Raw genomic sequence first — 17904 nt, forward strand, 5'->3', positions numbered from 1 at the left:
GTTGTTTAAAGAAGATACTGTTTTGTTGTATTTTTTAACAATAGATAAGTCTTCAACTTAGCAATAGGTTCTTGATTCTAAACATTTGCACATAAATGGATATTTTGAATTAAAGTATTTTCAGTAAAAACAAATATTGGTCCAAGTTTGATACCAAAACAAAGCTTACTGAACTTATTGATAATCTGTCCTGAGATACATGACTTGAATATACTAAAACCACATTCACTAGTCTCATAACCTCAATTTAGATAACTGATGTCAAAAAATTTCACATCATTGTCCATCACTATAGCTATAATCAAATACCATAGCATATGATCACAAAGTATTTTGTAATTCAAGATGTTCTGTGGTCTAAATTCTAAATATATGGCCTACGCTGGAGAATGTTCCAGGTGTATAAAGAAAAATATATTGGTATTGTTGGGTGGAGTTTTCCACATGTGTGTATTAGACCCAGTTCACTTTAATGTTTTGTTGTATTTTGAGAGGTTTCAATATGTAGCCCAAGTAAGACTCATCATGTTTTTGCATCAACCTCCCAAGTACCTGGATTACAGGTGAAACTCATCATTTTTAACATGTCTAGTTAATTTGATCATTGATTAAGATCAGGGTACACAAAAGGTGAATAATTATCACAGGATAAATTTCATATCAGTCTAGTCTATTGGCAATAGCTGGTTAAAGAGCAAATATACAAAAGCTTCTTTAACTTCTAATCTCTTCTGAGATTCCTGAATAGAATATATTATGACCACTTGCACTGTTCCCTTAATCCTATTCTAAACAGTTCATCTCAACAACTTTTATACTCTCGGGTCAAATATAAACTGTTCCTCTACTTCATAAATTTAGAGGTTATGCTGCTTAGCTGATTTGTGTTTATAACTAGTATAAACTATTTAAAAATCATTACATGGACTGTCAGTCTTTACAGGCCATTTATCATCATTTCATAACAATTTCTGACCTGAATTCTACCCTATCTGCTGTTGATATGGGCACCAGAGCTTTCTCCCACATGCAAATATAATACCGGCTTCTAGATTGTTATTTTCTAATTATTTGTACCTTTGAATATTGTTTTCTTTTACCTAGCATAATACTGGATCATGTTTTTATTTGGTTTTTGTTTGTGTTTTGTGTTAAGTGTACTCTGCCAAAACCTGACTTTTAATTAGAGAGATCAATTTTACAGTTAGAAGAATTAATATGAAGGATAGACTTTCTGGGCCTTTTGCTGTGATTTTTGCTCCTCATTCCCAATAGCTTCTTTGGTCTGTGTGCCATTTGGATTTCTTTCTTGTCCTTTTCTGTTTCTTAGTGAGTACTTTCAGCATTACAATTAAAATTTTAGACTTAGGAAAAAGTTACTTTGATTTAATTAACAGCTTAGCTACAATAGAATAAAACTGTCTTGTACCTACACATTTGTGTCCTTCCACTTTAAGTGGTTTTGTCATATGTGAGTTATAAAAAGAGGGAGTTAGCATTTTCAGGTGGTGGTTGGAGAGAACAAAAGCATTAGGGAAGAGACCAATATACATGCTGCCTACACATTCCTAAGAGCCTACACCCGTGGTTACATCTCCTAAATAAGACTTGGTTTACACAGCTTTCCTTACTTTCCCTCACATGACCACAAATTATTTAAAATCTCTGACAATTTCCTCTTTCTTTCAGCAGTCATAAGACTACACTCTCACAATAACTAGATAGATTTGGCAAGAGTAAAAAAGAAAGATTGTCACACAGAGCAGTATAGAGGTATTTCTTACAAGAACAAGTTGTTTCTAACACTTAAGTATTTCTTATACTTAAAAAAAATCCAAAAATATATATTAAATATATATTTTAAAATATCCAAAAAGTATTATTCAAATATTATAAGATAGTCCCAAATTTACACTGGTTATATCACTAACTGTATGTTCATGTAAAACTACTTTTAATTCTAAAACTAACAATTAACTTAATGTTACTCAGAATGTCATCAATCTTCAATGTTATCCGATCTGAAAGTATTAATCTTGGACCAAGTTAAATTTTCTCTACCTTTCCATTTCAGCCATTGGTTTCTTGATAAGACACTTTGACTTACTTCCCTATAATAAGAATGGGGTCTCAGGTTCCTGGTAGGAAAATGAGAAGCAGCTGTGGCTAATGTTTTAATAAAAGCTTAACACCACCAGAAATGACTTTTCAGTAGTCAGGCATCCCCACCAAATCTTTTAGAAAACAACAGTAGCAATATGGCAGACTAAAAGAGAAACACAGAAATAGGGTGTCTTCAGCTACTATACTGATTTAATAGTGAAATATTCTTGAAGTACTTAACATCCCCAAAACATTCTAATGCCCTTCATATGTACAATCAAATCCTAAAATAACATGCAGTCAAAGGTCTATGGCAATCTAATACACAGCTCTCCATCTAGAGACAATTTTCTACCACTCCTTCCTCACGTTACAAAACAGGCAAGTGACAACCAGCTATTTCTTCAATCAGTTATATATTCCCACACCACCAATATTTAGTCTTGCAGTTTATTTCTGCATAGAAAATTTTCAACACATCCCTACTCCTCCAAGTATTACTAGACCCTGTCTCCTGAGGCAAAATTTAATTCTGCTTTCCTCTACTGTCTCATCAAATCATTTATACTTTTAACATAGCGCTCATCACAACATATCATTAACTTTTCATTTCTCTATCTCATCTGATGAACCTAGTAAATAATACAACACAAATTAAAACAAACTATACATACAAAATTATGACACTGATCCAAACACACACACACACACACATATATAATATATATATATATTATATATATATAATATATATACACACACACACACATTTTTACCTGGTAAAACTTGAATTTGAATCCAAGAATATGACACAGTGTTTGTGGCTCACACATACTCATGTAAGATTCTAATAAAGATATAAAGAAGTCATCATGTTCTGGCCTGCATTCAAACACTTCTAAAATGACATCCAAAACTCTATTAGGATCCAGATTAAAGCATCCTGGAACAGAAGAGGTACATATAAGTTCAAAAGAAATCACATCATCTCTGATAAAGTCATCAACAATGATAATATATGGCAAGATAAAAATATTTTAATAACTTATTTTCAAAGTTTATATCCCCTCCTTCAGAGGACAATCTTCTCAAGAAGCTTTTTTAAAGCTACATACTTTATACATGAAAATAGAAATAACCAGAGAAAGAAAGTACCTTTAGCATTTGTAATAGTTTAAAGACGTCACACTGAAGGGTTGAAACATTTTAACTTTAGATTTCTATATAATAGTAAAACTCTAAACAATCAGCAAGCTTCAATATTCAAAGTTATTCTTTTCCAAATGATTGCTGTGTGGAACTTAGGCACTCTTGTGTTTAAGTATCCTGAAATGCTTTTGTTTATCCTAGCTCTCAACTACCAGTAAAATTAAGCAAGCAAGAAATAGAGATGGAGCGAGGAAGGAGAGGGAGAAGGAGAAAGAAAGGGAGGGGAGAGAGAGAGAGAGAGAGAGAGAGAGAGAGAGAGAGAGAGAGAGAGAGAGAGCTCTTTATGCCTTTGGAGAAAGAGAAAATCATTCTGGAATAGAACATGTGGAAAAGCAAGTGACAGACATGAAATAGCCATGAACTTATTCCTCCATCTAATGTGTACATAGCTATCCAATGCACTAAATGCCATGACCTTGTGATGCACAATTAATACACTACCTCTTCTATCCTTAAAGAGAGTCCATGCCTTTCATTGAAGAAATTGTACTGAAAGTAACTGGAGTTTATCAAAAGATGGACAGATAGTATAGTACAGCAAATGCAACCAGTTACAAGCAAAAATATGATTAAGTTTACAATGATTGTTGTAAAAATGAAGCCAAACATTTTTTTAAGATTTATTTATTCATTTATATCTGAGTGCACTGTCGCTGTCTTCAGGTACACCATAAGAGGGCATCAAATCCCATTACAGATAGTAATGAGCTGAGAATTAAACTCAGGACCTCTAGAAGATCAGTCAGTCTTAACCGCTGAGCCATCTCTCTAGAGCCCAAACTGAAATTCTTACCATGGAAATAACAAACCAAGGTAATACTGTAATGAATACTAGGAGAGGTGTCCATGTGTAAACAAGATTACAGATTCAATAATCATGTTGCTGGCAGGATAGACCTTAGAACACAGAGGAAATTGTGGTTTTAATGTAAAAATAAAAACCAGGAAGAATTACTTTTTAAAAAGGTTAATAAGGCTGAAGACACAGTTTAATAGTGTCTAATTAGGATGCATAAGGTCCTGAGTTCAACCTCTAGAAATGAAAACACATGAAGGTACACACACATCAACACACCTCTCCAAAATACTGACAAAGAAAGAAACAAGCTAAATAATCTACAGTAGACAATGTCTCAGAAATATCACTTATATAAAAAGAAAAAAACATGATAAAGCACATCTTGAAGCAAGAATCACTGGATCAAGATTCAGAAGATATACTTAAAAGTATCATTATTCTGAAAAAAATTTAAAAGGTATGCTTGAGAACACTAATAACTATCTTCTTTTGCATAGTAGGGGGTGGAAACTTCAAATTATAGTCAACTGCATATGTCTCTGAGTAGTCCAGCCTTGATATGTGGACTTTAACTAGTCTTCTTGCAACTTATTATGCCATGTTTAGTTGATGCCATTGGGAAGCCTGCCCTTTTCCGAAGGGAAACAAATGAGCAGTGTATCTGGGAGAGAGCGGGGGTAGTATGGGGACTGGGAGGAGTGGAGGGAGGGGTGGCTCCAGTGGGTATATATTTTCTGAAATAATGGTTGAATAAATGGATAGATATGGGATGCTTTGTGTGAAAAAAATGAATGAATGAATGAACCAATGAATTAAAACCTGTGTGTAGGATAATGTTGCACACACCTTTAATCCCATCACTTGGGAGGCAGAGGCAGGTGGATCTCTAAGTTCAAGGCCAGCCTAGTCTACAGAGCTAGTTCCAGGACAGTCAGGGATACACAGAGAAAACATTCATTGTTGTTGTTGTTGTTGTTGTTGTTATTAATTAGTGGTGGTGGTGGTTTGTAGTACTGTGACTATAATAAGAAAAGGTTTAGGGGACAGAAAAAAGCCAACTGACTTCCCTTTTAAAGAGATTTTTCTAAAAAGCTGATATAGTGACAATATGAATCTGGAATGAATAAATTTTATATTCAGGTTATACTAAGCACTCTCAAAATAATGTAATCTAAGGAGTTGAATGTCCTCAAATCTTTCAAAGAATTGTTCGGCTTGACACTTAATTTTCTTTTTAGTATTTCTCTGGTCACACTGTAATGTGACTAAAAGAACCCATGAGATTGGAAAAGACTCTCATCCTACTTTCCACACCAAATCTTCAAGCTTAGATAACAACAAACAAAACTGTGGTAAGACACCAGACTGAAAGCAGCATCTGATGACCCAGGTAAAGAGATGAGAAGTGTAAAAAGAATACACTGCTCCAAAACAACAAAGTAGAAAGCTTTGGAAATTCAACAGCTCTCACTAAACAGCTACAAACTATCAAGGAAAAAACAGGTAACACATTGAAAAGAAGCCAAGTCAAACACACACAGATACAGCCACATGGTTCCCTGGTGAAGTTAAGGAAAGCAGAAGCCCCATTAAAAAGGTGAGATAGGCTACCCTGCTCAAAAGAGACTGGCAGGCATACTTTGAGACAAGCCTACAGACCTCAAAAGCCTCAAATCCGGATGCAGATTTTTGAAGAAAGTGATTCCTCCACAAAATAGCAGATTCCTCCACAGCAATAGGCAGAAGTGACTCAAGAGTGCAGTGACCCAGCATCATCTTCAGAATTTACCTTTTGCTTAAAACTGGGCTATACTGGGTGCCTGAAAATAGGGGACCACAAGAATGGGAATGCAAATGCTAGGTGCCACAGAACTAGAGCAATAAACAACCAAGGCAGGTGCCATTGTTTGGTTGCTTCTTTTTGTTCTGTTTTCTCTAATAGAAATATGTCAGTTAAACTACACCATAGATCAAGTGGAGTTAGCAGGTATCTGCAAAATATTCTATCAAACAGAATACACATTCTTATAAGCAATCAATGAAGCCTGCTAGAAATACAACATAAAACAAGTCTTCACACACACAAAAGAACTGAAGTAAGTTCTTTATTCAGATCATAGTGGAACAAAACAAGCACCTGATAGCAAAAGAAATTACACAAATCACAAATACTTGGATTGGAAAATGAACAATATACTCTTGTATAACTAAAATGAGCCGCTGAAGAAATAAGAAAAAAATAAAAAGTTCAATAAAAATTTCAAAGTGAAAAGTAGAAGCACAACTTTATCAGAAGCTATGAGCTATACCTCAAGCAGTTTTAAGAGAAAAGATTGTAACTAGATATTTACATTTTTTAAATCAGTGAGCTTTCAAATAAATACCCTTATGATATACTCCCAATGCTGTAGGGAGAAAAAAAAAAAAAACAAGAACAAGACAACCCCCAAACACAGTAGGTGGAAAAAAAAAAAAACTAAAGATGGGGGCAGAAATTAATCAAATGGAGATAAATACAGAATCAACAAAACAAGAAAATAGTGTTTTGAAATGAGTATGATTAACACCCTAATAAAACAAGCCGAAGAAAGAAAAGGCCCAGATCAGTAAAATAGAAAGGAAAAGGAGAATTTTACAGCAAATTCCAGTAAAATTCAGATGAGCATTATAGAATACTCTCAAAACTTATATTTAACACTTGAAATTCTAAAAGAAAAATTCCTAAACACATAAGATCCATCAAAATTAAATCAAGAAGCTAAAAACAATTTAAATAGATCCGTAACAGCAATGAGCAAGAAACAAAAGAGCACCTCCCAGAAAAGAAAAGCCACAACTGAAAAAAATAACTCCCAGACATTACCAATTATTTAAAGAAACACTAATACTGATACTCCTGAAACTGTTCCACAAAACCTAAAGGGAAGAAAAGATAGCCAAGTCATCCTACAAAATCAACACTAACCTAATAGAAATGCCAGGTCAGATCCCAACAACAAATGAAAGGAACAGATCAATTTCCCTGAAAAACATAGGTGGAAAATCTGTCCAACAAGACACATATACAAACCAAATTCAAGAACACATTAGAGTAAGACCACACATGACCAGGCATAGTGATACACACCATTAATCCCAGCACACAGGAGGCAGAGGCAAGCCAATCTCTTTGAGACTGAGGCTGGCCTGATCTACAGAGCAAGTAATAAGCAGCAGGAAGACATAGGAAGACTCTGTCTCACAACAAAAATTAAAACTTCATTATAAAAGCACAAAAGGTCTCAAGTACAAACCAATCCTTAGCATAAAAACTAATGCTGGTGACAACATAGTACCTGATCTCAAATTACACCATAGAACCACATTGACAAATACTGTATACAAACAAATAAACTAGATGATCCAGAAATAAAAAAACAGCTATGTAATTTTTGACAAGGTAGCCAGAAACATATATTGAAAAAGAGATAGCCTTTCCAACAAATAGTGCCTGGGAAACAGTATATATCAATGTGGAAAAGAATGTAGACCCACATCTCTCTCCTCCACAAAAATAATTCCAATGGATCAATAACTTTAACATAAGGCCTGAAACTTGAAATGCTACAGGAAAATACCTCATGATTTAGGCATAAACAAGGACTTTCTGTAAAGGACTCCAATGGAACAGGAAATGATTCCTAGAATTGACAGACAAAATTACATGAAATTTAGAAGATTCTGCACAGCAAATTAAATGATCACCAGAGTGAAAAGACAGTCTACAGAACAGGGAACGGGGTGGGGGAGGGGGGTGGGAGGGCTTTGCCAACTAAGTATCAAATGAGAGATTAGTAAAGTAAAATATGTATGAACTACAACAATTAAAAAGACTGCAAAAAAAATCAAGAATTTGAGGCAAGAGAATCAACGTTTCAGGCAAGATTGAATGATGTGCAAGACCCTGTCTCAAAGATAAAACAAAACAGAAAGAAAAATGAAAGAAGAAATGTTGTTGAATACTAACTTAGATGAAACTATTGCAATCATATTTTATTGTACATATTTAAGGTATTGAAAATGTTTTTTTGTTTTTTGTTTTTTTAGGACAGACGGGTATACGTTAATAGTTTAGTTCAGAAAAAACGAGCCCACCTCTATTTTTCTTTGATGTTTAAAATATACATTATATCTGCCACCTTGATTTAAAATTCCCTTGAAAGGACCTATTTCTTAGTAGTCTAGTAATCATTTTTCATCCCTACTTAGTAAGTTATTCCCATTTACTGTCACACTTTAGCTAGCAACCATCACCACATAATCCTAGCAACTCTGCTTCTGTACTTACTTGCATACTAATACACAACACAGGCTAAACAGTTACATAGACTTTCATCTGCCAGAATCTTAAAGGGTGTAAGTGAGGATTTCTCCAGATCAGTGCATCTGAATATAACTGTACCCAGCCTGCAAACCTTCCAAACTAGGAATCAGTTTCTCACAACGGCTAATGAACATCAGAGCTAAGATAGTTTTATATGAAGTATTACCTCCCTAGATTACACATTAAGAGACAATAGTGGAAATGAACATGAAGAAACCTAGCCAAAGATGTCGTAGAAACCAGGATGCTGTAAAGCTGAAGCATTTGGTCAGACCTAAATGGAGTTGTACTCATAGTGCACACAATTAATTTGAATGTTAAAAAACATTAAATGAAATTAAATTCTTATCCTCAATTTCAACATAAAATGTTCCTTTCTCAACCAACCAGAGGGAACAAAAGGTTACTTAGCCAGAAAGAAACAGAGTCAGGGAGTTAAGCTTTCTAAATGCCTCCATGTCAGAAAAGAGAGACTAAAAATCACTACAGACACTAGAAATGGGCAGAATATTCATTAACTTTCCATTTAGTTATTTATTTAGCACCAACCAACCCTTAAGAATTGGGTACTAAACAAAGCAAACAAAAAACATTGTCCTCACTGAGCTGATGGTAGAGACATAAAACTCAGTGTCTAAGTTTGTTCCAAGACTGCCTTAAGGATGCCAAAATCAACAGATGCTACAGCCTCTTATATAAAATGGAACAAGATGTGCATATAATTGATATATATGATCTTGCATACTTCATAACACAGAAAGATTAGTTATTATAACTAATACAACATACTCATAACAGATTCTTCCATGAATATTTTCAACCTTGTAGAAACAGAGAATCAACTATACTCAATACAGCATTAAGTGTTAACAAGAAAAATAACCTGAGAAAACTAAGGAGTGCTGAAAATGATAGCCAGGAAAGCCTTAAGAAGATGCAATCTGAGTCTATCTGGTCTACCACACTTTACAGGATGCCAGATGGGTTAAAATAAACGCAGACCAAGAAATCAAGTTGTTTTAATTATAGATCATCCACGTGGATCATGAGCCTAAAGTGAAGATGCCATCACGTTGGTCAACAGAGATAATAAACTTTTCTAGGAGAGCAAAGTTGAAGGAGAGAGGAGTATACAATTTCCTGTTACATCAAAGCATACCTTTAAGAAAAGTCTTTGTAATGCTCCTAAAATAACAAAGGCATAAAAAAGGTAAGAATCCAGAAAGGAATTAAAAAAAAAAAGAAGAAGAAGAAAAGAAAAAGAGAAAAAGGAGTTGTGCACATAAAAGGAGACAAAATGAAAGCAAATGCTGGGAGGCTCTCCATAACATGAGATCTCAAGAGCGAGAGAACACTATCTTAAGTAAGGACATGACACAGTACAAGGAAGAAAAAACAGTACAGTATGACAGTACTGACAAGCTTCACAAGCTAGATAAAAGAGGGTAAAATCTGCAGGGAAAAATGCACAGCCTGTTCTGGAAAGAAAAGAAATCTGTACTAGAGGAGTTTTAAAAACAGGTCACTGACATAGTCAAGGCCATAGAAGACAGCAAGACTCCTTCAGGGCTAGAGGCTCACTCACCTGATGTTCAATCACCATAGGACAAAAGTACAAAAGAAACTAGATCAGCTACCAAAACCTGACTTCAAAGAAAAAGGTAAATTTAAACTGAATGTAGCCTTAGCTTGTGCACTTGCAGTCACCAAATGCCAAGCCAAATAAGGAAGAATGAAGTAAACCCAGCTTTATTTGAATGCCTACACAAAGCATTAGGAGAAGGGAATAAGGATTCAGCCAAACTTATGTTCCTTATTCCCTTCTCCTAATGCTTTGTGTAGGCATTCAAATAAAGCAACCAGGAAGGGATATCCCCTGATATCATTTGAGATGTAAACAAATGGAATGATTAAGAAAGAAAAACAACAACAAGAAGCAATTGAGGGTAAATGGCAGCTACATTGTAATCAATGAGGTAGGAAATAATATTTCTCCTGGAAATCACAAAAACTATGACTTTACACAACTCCAAAATATTCCCTCATTAGAACACTACCTACTATATAATACCAGGAATTCTTGCCAATCTTAGAAAACCAGGCTTGCCCTATTCATTCCTCCTGTCCATTGTCAGCTACTCTCTTCAAATGCTCAAGACAAAAGTAATGTGACAGAAATGCTATTTTAAAACTAAAGAGAAAATATTTTCTGCTATATTTTTGCAACTTCTGCTACTTTCAGAAATAAAGGTAAAATGTGTTATCAAAGTCACAAACTGTATTTATAAAATCAAGTTCAAAAAAACTATTTATCAAGTTTCTGTAAACATTTATTAAAGTTTTATTTTTACCCTCTATGAAAATGTCTGAGATATAGTTAAAATTTACAGACAGAAGAATTAGAGAGAACATTAGAATAATCATACAGGCAACAATGACAAAACCATTTTTCATAAAGATCATGATAAATTTTATAAATATTTATAAAATACTCAAATTAAAAGTTATATAATCCCAGGTGTAGAGTTCTTTGGTTTTTTTCCTGTTGTCCACAAACTCACCATACAACTGAGGGTGATTTATTTTTTCTTTATGGATATCTTCTAAAAGTTAAAATTAAAGCTTGTCTTAATAACACATATTATATAGACACAGGTATGGCTTACCGATTAAAGATTTGATATTTTCTAATATTAAATCACTAGTAATATTTCCAGATAAATCTTGTCCCAGTTCAGCAATCAGCTTGGCATAACCTTCATTTTCTTCTCTTAATAAATTGAATTTTTGCTGCTTATAACTGAAATCAGAAATATCATTAAAAGGATAAAGTTAATTTCAAAAAAAAAAACCTTCAAGGAGCCTTTAGAAACTGCTATGATTTAAAATGAGAACTATACATTCAGCTACTTGATCTGTAACATAAGCCACATATACTTACAAGAGTTTTGTCTTGATTTTAACTGACTTTTGGTTGAACTGCTGTGACTGTTTGATAAGCCCTAATGATTCCAAAGTTTCTGGATCCAATCGTTCCTTCAAAACTGTGTCTGAAACTAAATACTGCATTAAAAAATATTAAAGACCATTTATTCTTTAGCATTCCAACTATGTACACACACTCTTAAATATATTCAAAATAATCTTTCCAATGTAAGAATATAAAACTGTGTCTCTTTATAAGCCTAAAATTTCAATTCAACAAAATGACCCTCCAAATACTGAAAAGTAAATTATATAGCTCTTTCAAAAATTACTTTAAAATTACATGTTTGCTATACACAGCTTAGAGTAAAACTACAGATTAAATTTCCTTACATTGAGCGCAGTGGTGGCACACGCCTTTAATCCCAGCACTTGGGAGGCAGAGGCAGGTGGATTTCTGAGTTTGAGGCCAGCCTGATCTACAGAGTGAGTTGAGTTTCAGCACAGCCAGGGCTACACAGAGAAACCCTGCCTCGAGAAAAAAAAATTTCCTTACATTGAGCCTATCTTAACTCAGTTTTCACTTAACAAAGTACTTCAGCATTCTACATTTTCTACAGTAAACCAAACTGTAATATAACAAAGACAAGGACGTTCTTCTACATCCTAGTAATGGTACTTTTCCTTGGCTCTAATTTTACGAACATGAAGTGGCTTACTAGACAATTGTGACTTCTATTTTTATGGGGAAGGGTTGTTGCTGTTTGTTTAAAGACAGTGTCTCATGAACCCCAGGCTGTCTTTGAACTCATTGTAGTTAAGAATGATCTTGAACTTCTGATCCTGTTTCCACCTCCAACTACAAGCAAGTGTCCCCATGCCGGGTTTATAGGGTACTAGGGGTAGAACCAGGGTTTCGTGTATGCAAGTTTATCAACTAAACCGCATCCACAGCACAACTTATAGTTATTCTTCTTAAACTGCCTCCATCATTTTATCCCTAACAAATAAAGTTTACAAAAAAATCAGTTTAAGAACAAACTACAACAAATTCTACTTAGTTCATAGTTGCTTAAAATTTCTACATTAGGAACTGACTGGGTCAGAAATATCACTAAGGGTTTTTATAGGTAATAGATTAAATAATTTAAAATTATGATTATTTTACAGAAATTGAATACCTAATTTCACAAAACATTCCATTTCAAGATCTAAATCTCACCTTATCATTAAGTCAAATGAATGTCAGTATCATCCTTCATTTAAAATTATCAACTATGATTATACTTATTCAATGCAAATTTGAGAAGGGGAAATACATCTGAAAACTTACCAAACATGCTAATACCAACTGTGTAAAATAGTCTCTCTTGCTTTTTTCTTCTAAACAATTTGTTTCAATATCTAGAATGGGAAGGAAAGAGATACAAATTTCATTTTTCTATACTCTCCCCTACTAAAAGATTCGTCTTCTTTAAAACTTAGTTAAAAATGCCGCTTTCTGTGTCAGGTACGGTAGTACACACCTGTAAGCAGTCTCAGCACCCAGGAGCAGGGGGCGTAAGGCTCCGAAGCTACAGACCAACCTAGTCTACAGTATGAGCTCCAGGTCAGACCAGGAACAAAGAAATACCTTGTCTCAAAAATAAATATAATTGATTAAAAATAACTCTTACTGAATCTGGAAAAAATATAAACTGTAATAATATATCTTTCATACACTCATAAAACCTTAATTTCTCTTAATACTGATGACTGACCCTGTAGCCTATAGCATGCATCCATAAATAAGTTTGTATCACAAGAAACACTGAAAACAATTTCAGAAATAAAAATACTATTTTCAAAAAGGAAAAAATTCTAACAAAGTTTAAATGACCACTCGTCAGAGGTGCCAAATAGAGACTCATTCCATAATGGCCAAGTTGAACTAGGAAACAAGAAAAAACCTCTTCCACATTAGTTGGGCTTTGTGGTACACAAATGTAATCACAGCCCTCAGAAGGCTGAAGCAGAAGGATCATGAGTTCAAGACCAGCCTGGACTAAATAGGAAGATTCTGTATTGTAACAACAACAGCAAAAAGGGCCATTCTGATGGTTGGTTGTTTTGTCTCCCAACCCCTTTTTGAGTGGGTATATATGTGCTCTGTGCATACTCAGGAGTGTGGTGTTAACATTGGCGTGTATGGAGGCCATAGGATGATTGATGTCGAGTGTCTACCTCAATTGTTCTCCACTTTATTGAGGAAGAGTCTCTCTCACTGAACTCAAAGTTTGCCAATTTAGCTAACATAACTAGCCAGCTTGCCAAAGATTATGTCCGTTTCTCACACAGGCAAGCCACCATAGTGACCCCTTCCCCCTTTTAAGACAAAGTCTCACTACGTAATACAAATGACCTCTAACTCAAAGATCCACCTGCCTCTACCTCCCTAGTGCTGGGACTAGAGCTGTATGTGTACAGCCACATGGCCCTTACCCTGCTTTCTTGTGTGTGCTGAGGATTCAAACTCTGATCCTCATGCCTTAGCAAAAGGCTTTATCCACTAAGTCAGCTCTCTGTCTTGGGGAGGGGGGTATTGTTGTTGTTGTTGTTGGGGAGGGTTGTTGTTGTTGTTGTTGTTTTTAACAAAACGGTCTCATTATGTAGCACAGGCTTGTCTTCAACCTGCAATGAACTTCAGGCTGACCTTTAAATCAACAGCAATTCTCTTTTCTCAGTTTCCCCAGGGCTGGCACCAAAAAAAAAATGTTTCCTAACCTTAAGAGTCACTTATCAATGAAGTTGAGAAGTCTAATGTCACCAAGTCTATGAAAAGTCAGTATTAAAAGGTATATTTAAAATCCTGTTTTGACTAATTCTAGTCACTAAATAAAAATACTCAACACTGGCATTTTATTTCTACTGAAATGTGTAAAAATACAGACTTCCCTCCGTTTTAAAAATTGTTCAGAAAACGTATCCAAGCTTAGATCTGAGGTGTGGATAAAATAAAACAATTAATGCAAAATGCCAAACATCAAAATTTTCAAATAAGATAAGCAGAATTACACAAAGGTTGACCTCAGATTGTTGCTTTAACTGATTTTTTTCCCTGAGACAGAGTCTCTTGCAGTCAAATCACTAAATAGCCAAGATGACCTTAAATTTCTGATCCTCTTGCTTCTACCTACCAAGTGCTTAGAATTACTTATTTTTAAAGTCAACTGGTAATTTAGACTGTACAATAAATGTCATTAGTCTTATTGAAGTAATAACTAGTACCTCTAAGTAGATCTTCCGAAATAATGCAACTTTACCATAGTTTTACTTTAGTTTACATTCTACTGTCAACATGAAAAATCAAAAGAGAAGGAAATTTATAACATCAAATGTTTTCCTGACCCTTCACTATTCCTTCTTGACAACTGCCATTTACCCATATCCTAGCAACTGTAGCACAAAGTTAGCACAAGTACATTAAGAAAATTTTAGGGGATAAGGGTGTGGCTTAGTGGTACAAGTACTTGCTTAGAATCTGTGAGATCATGGGTTCTATACACTACAGCACACAGGAAAGACTTAAACAGAAAATTTAGGGTATGATTTATGCAATGTAACTTACAATACAATCTCAACTTTTTTTTTTCCTGGCATGGGGCTTCATAATGCATCCCTGGCAAGTCTGGACCTTGCTATGTGGACCAGGCCGATGACCTCAAGCTCATAAAGATCTACCTACATCTGCCTCCAGAGTGCTGGGACTAGAAGCATATACCCCCAAGCCCAGTTAATCTCTACGTTTAGCGGTGTTTTCTCAAAGACTTAACTGATCTCATTAATTTTTCCAGGGGTTCCCAGTTATCTCTGAGTTAGTTGTTAAGATGACATCACTAAGGTCCTTAAGTTCAGGCACATGGTGCTCAAGTCCTCGTAGCTACCTGACCTGATTAAGGTACTATTCTCTCAGCTTGTGATTATGGTAGTAATACTGAACAGGACCTCAGGAAATCTGTTAGTTAACCTGTCTCAACACACAGTTTAGTAGTTATCCCAATTATACTTCCTCTATTTTCATTATTATTTTCCTTCTTACTCAAAACAGCATTCAAATAAATGTTTCATCATACCTTATTCCGTCCAGTATCCTTAATTAGCACTTAGTACGTTCTTTTTTAATTTCCCCTATGATTATCTAAAAAGCCCTCAGCTTCCTCCTCCTCCTGTCTTCTACATCATCAGCCAACTGGCCCACCTCCAAGGTCTCATCAGTGCATCATGTTACTTCAGAATCAGCCTCTCAAGTTACTCAGGCTCCCTCTCACTAAACCTCATTTTGCCTATCTGCATACCTACCATATAGTTGTTATAAGATTAAGATATAAGATGTTATAAGATGAAAAACTTTAACATGATGCCTAAAATATGAAAGGTGTTCCAAAAATAGCACCTATGCCATATTATTATTAGTATCATCATCATTATTACACATAACTCTCATTCTTTTTAAAGATTAATTTTATGTGCATGAGTTTTTTTATAGATTCAATTTTTTTAATTAGGTATTTTCTTCATTTACATTTCCAATGCTATTCCAAAAGTCCCCCATACCCTCCCCCCCACTCCCCTACCCACCCACTCCCACTTCTTGGCCCTGGCGTTCCCCTTTGATATGTACTCACTGATAAGTGGACATTAGCCCAGAAACTTAGAATACCCAAGATACAAGATATAATTTGCAAAACACATGAAACTCAAGAAGAATGAAGACCAAAGTGTGGACACTTTGCCCCTTCTTAGAATTGGGAACAAAACACCTATGGAAGGAGTTGCAGAGACAAAGTTTCGAGCTGAGACAAAAGGATGGACCATCCAGAGACTGCCCCACTCAGGGATCCATCCCATAATCAGCCACCAAACGCAGACACTATTGCATATGCCAGCAAGATTTTGCTGAAGGGACCCTGATATAGCTGTCCCGTGTGAGGCTATGCCAGTGCCTGGCAAATACAGGAGTGGATGCTCACCATCATCTATAGGATGGAACACAGGGCACTCAATGGAAAAGCTAGAGAAAGCACTCAAGGAGCTGAAGGGGTCTGCAACCCTATAGGTGAAACAACAATATGAACTAACCAGTACCCCCCAGAGCTTGTGTCTCTAGCTGCATATGTATCAAAAGATGGCCTAGTCAGCCATCATTGGGAAGAGAGGCCCACTGGTCTTGCAAACGTTATATGCACGAGTTTTAACTGTGTGTATGTATATGTACAAATACACAGTTAAGCATGGTACCTATGGAGGTTAAGATCCTCTACAACTGGACCTAAGGATGAGGAGCTGCCATGTGGGTGCTGGGAACTAAATCTCTGTTCTCTGTAAGAGCAACAAGTGTTACTAACTACTGAGCCTTCCCAGCCAGCTAGATCACATTCCTTTTTGTTTTTTTAGGATTTATTTTTTTAGTATGTCTACAGTGTTCTGTCTGGAGGGATGCCTGCACATCAGAAGAGGGCATCAGATCTCATTGTAGATGATTGCAAGCCACCCTTTGGTTGCTGGGAATTTGAACTTAGACCTCTGAAAGAGCAGCCTCTATCTACTCTTTTAAGCTCTAGGCCATCTCTAGAGCCCTAGATCACATTCTTAATCCTAATTTCTCTACTTGTTCTGGAGTCATCCTTGTATCATTTTTTCCTGCCTAGAGTGAGTGTGCACGAGGGGGCAGATGAAGGATATTCTTAATCAAGTATGGGATTCAAATCATGCCTGTAAAAATGGGTTGGGTAGTATGGAATAAATTTCCCCCAAAGTAACTATATATCACCATCATGAATCTATGTTACAATAATATGCAATGACCTGTAGAAAGAGTCACTTGGCTAAAAAAATGAAGGAAAGGTATTATTTTAATAAAATAAGTCAACTTTTTAAAAACTACTAGATTTGAAGAATCGAAGAGAGCGAAAAGGCTAGTAACTGATGAGTACTAAAGAAAGACAACACTACTAAGGACAACATCTTTCAAAAATAGCTCCTAACGCCAGGGCCAAAAAGTGGGAGTGGGGGAGGGGGTATGGGGGACTTTTGGGATAGCACTGGAAATGTAAATGAGGAAAATACCTAATAAAAATAAAATAAAAAAATAGCTCCTAGAAATTGGTTTCCTAAATATATAATTTGTGGAAAAAGACAATTGTGTTTACATTGGAATTTGTTGTGTATTAAATATTTGTTAGCATCATTTTCAAATATTAAGTATCTTTTTTCATTTTGTATAAACCAATCAGTTAAATACAGTGAAGATGTACTTTATCATTCAAACCAGGACAGTTGGGTGTAAAAAATTATTACTGATTTTATTTATTTATTTATTTCATTATTAATTTTATTTACCTATTAATGATTTTTCCAGGAGGGGGAAAAAACAGGACACATGGCTGACTCATTAGTGACCTTTCTTTCACATTTATCACTCGCTCAAATATATTTTAACCTGTTCCTAAAATTGCCACTGTTCTGA

The 17904-nt window shown here is 35.2% G+C and overlaps 1 protein-coding gene across 4 annotated transcripts in view; it reads right to left on the minus strand.

Moving 5' to 3' along the window:
• The window catches only part of Thoc2 (THO complex 2), a 116946-nt gene that overhangs the window by 66158 nt on the left and 32884 nt on the right, over nucleotides 1–17904 (minus strand). For all 4 annotated transcript variants that reach the window (XR_001782751.2, XR_003953012.1, XM_006541503.4 and 1 more), the window contains exons 5-8: nucleotides 12733–12803; nucleotides 11416–11537; nucleotides 11141–11274; nucleotides 2880–3046 (exon numbers count right to left, since the gene is read on the minus strand). Coding sequence is in view for 2 of the 4 variants with exons in the window: in XM_006541503.4 (XP_006541566.1) it covers nucleotides 2880–3046; nucleotides 11141–11274; nucleotides 11416–11537; nucleotides 12733–12803 (494 nt within the window). In the remaining 2 variants the exon portion in view is untranslated. The remainder of the gene's footprint in view (nucleotides 1–2879; nucleotides 3047–11140; nucleotides 11275–11415; nucleotides 11538–12732; nucleotides 12804–17904) is intronic.

The sequence above is a fragment of the Mus musculus genome, chromosome X (assembly GCF_000001635.26).
Source record: "Mus musculus strain C57BL/6J chromosome X, GRCm38.p6 C57BL/6J".
Lineage (NCBI taxonomy): Eukaryota > Metazoa > Chordata > Mammalia > Rodentia > Muridae > Mus > Mus musculus.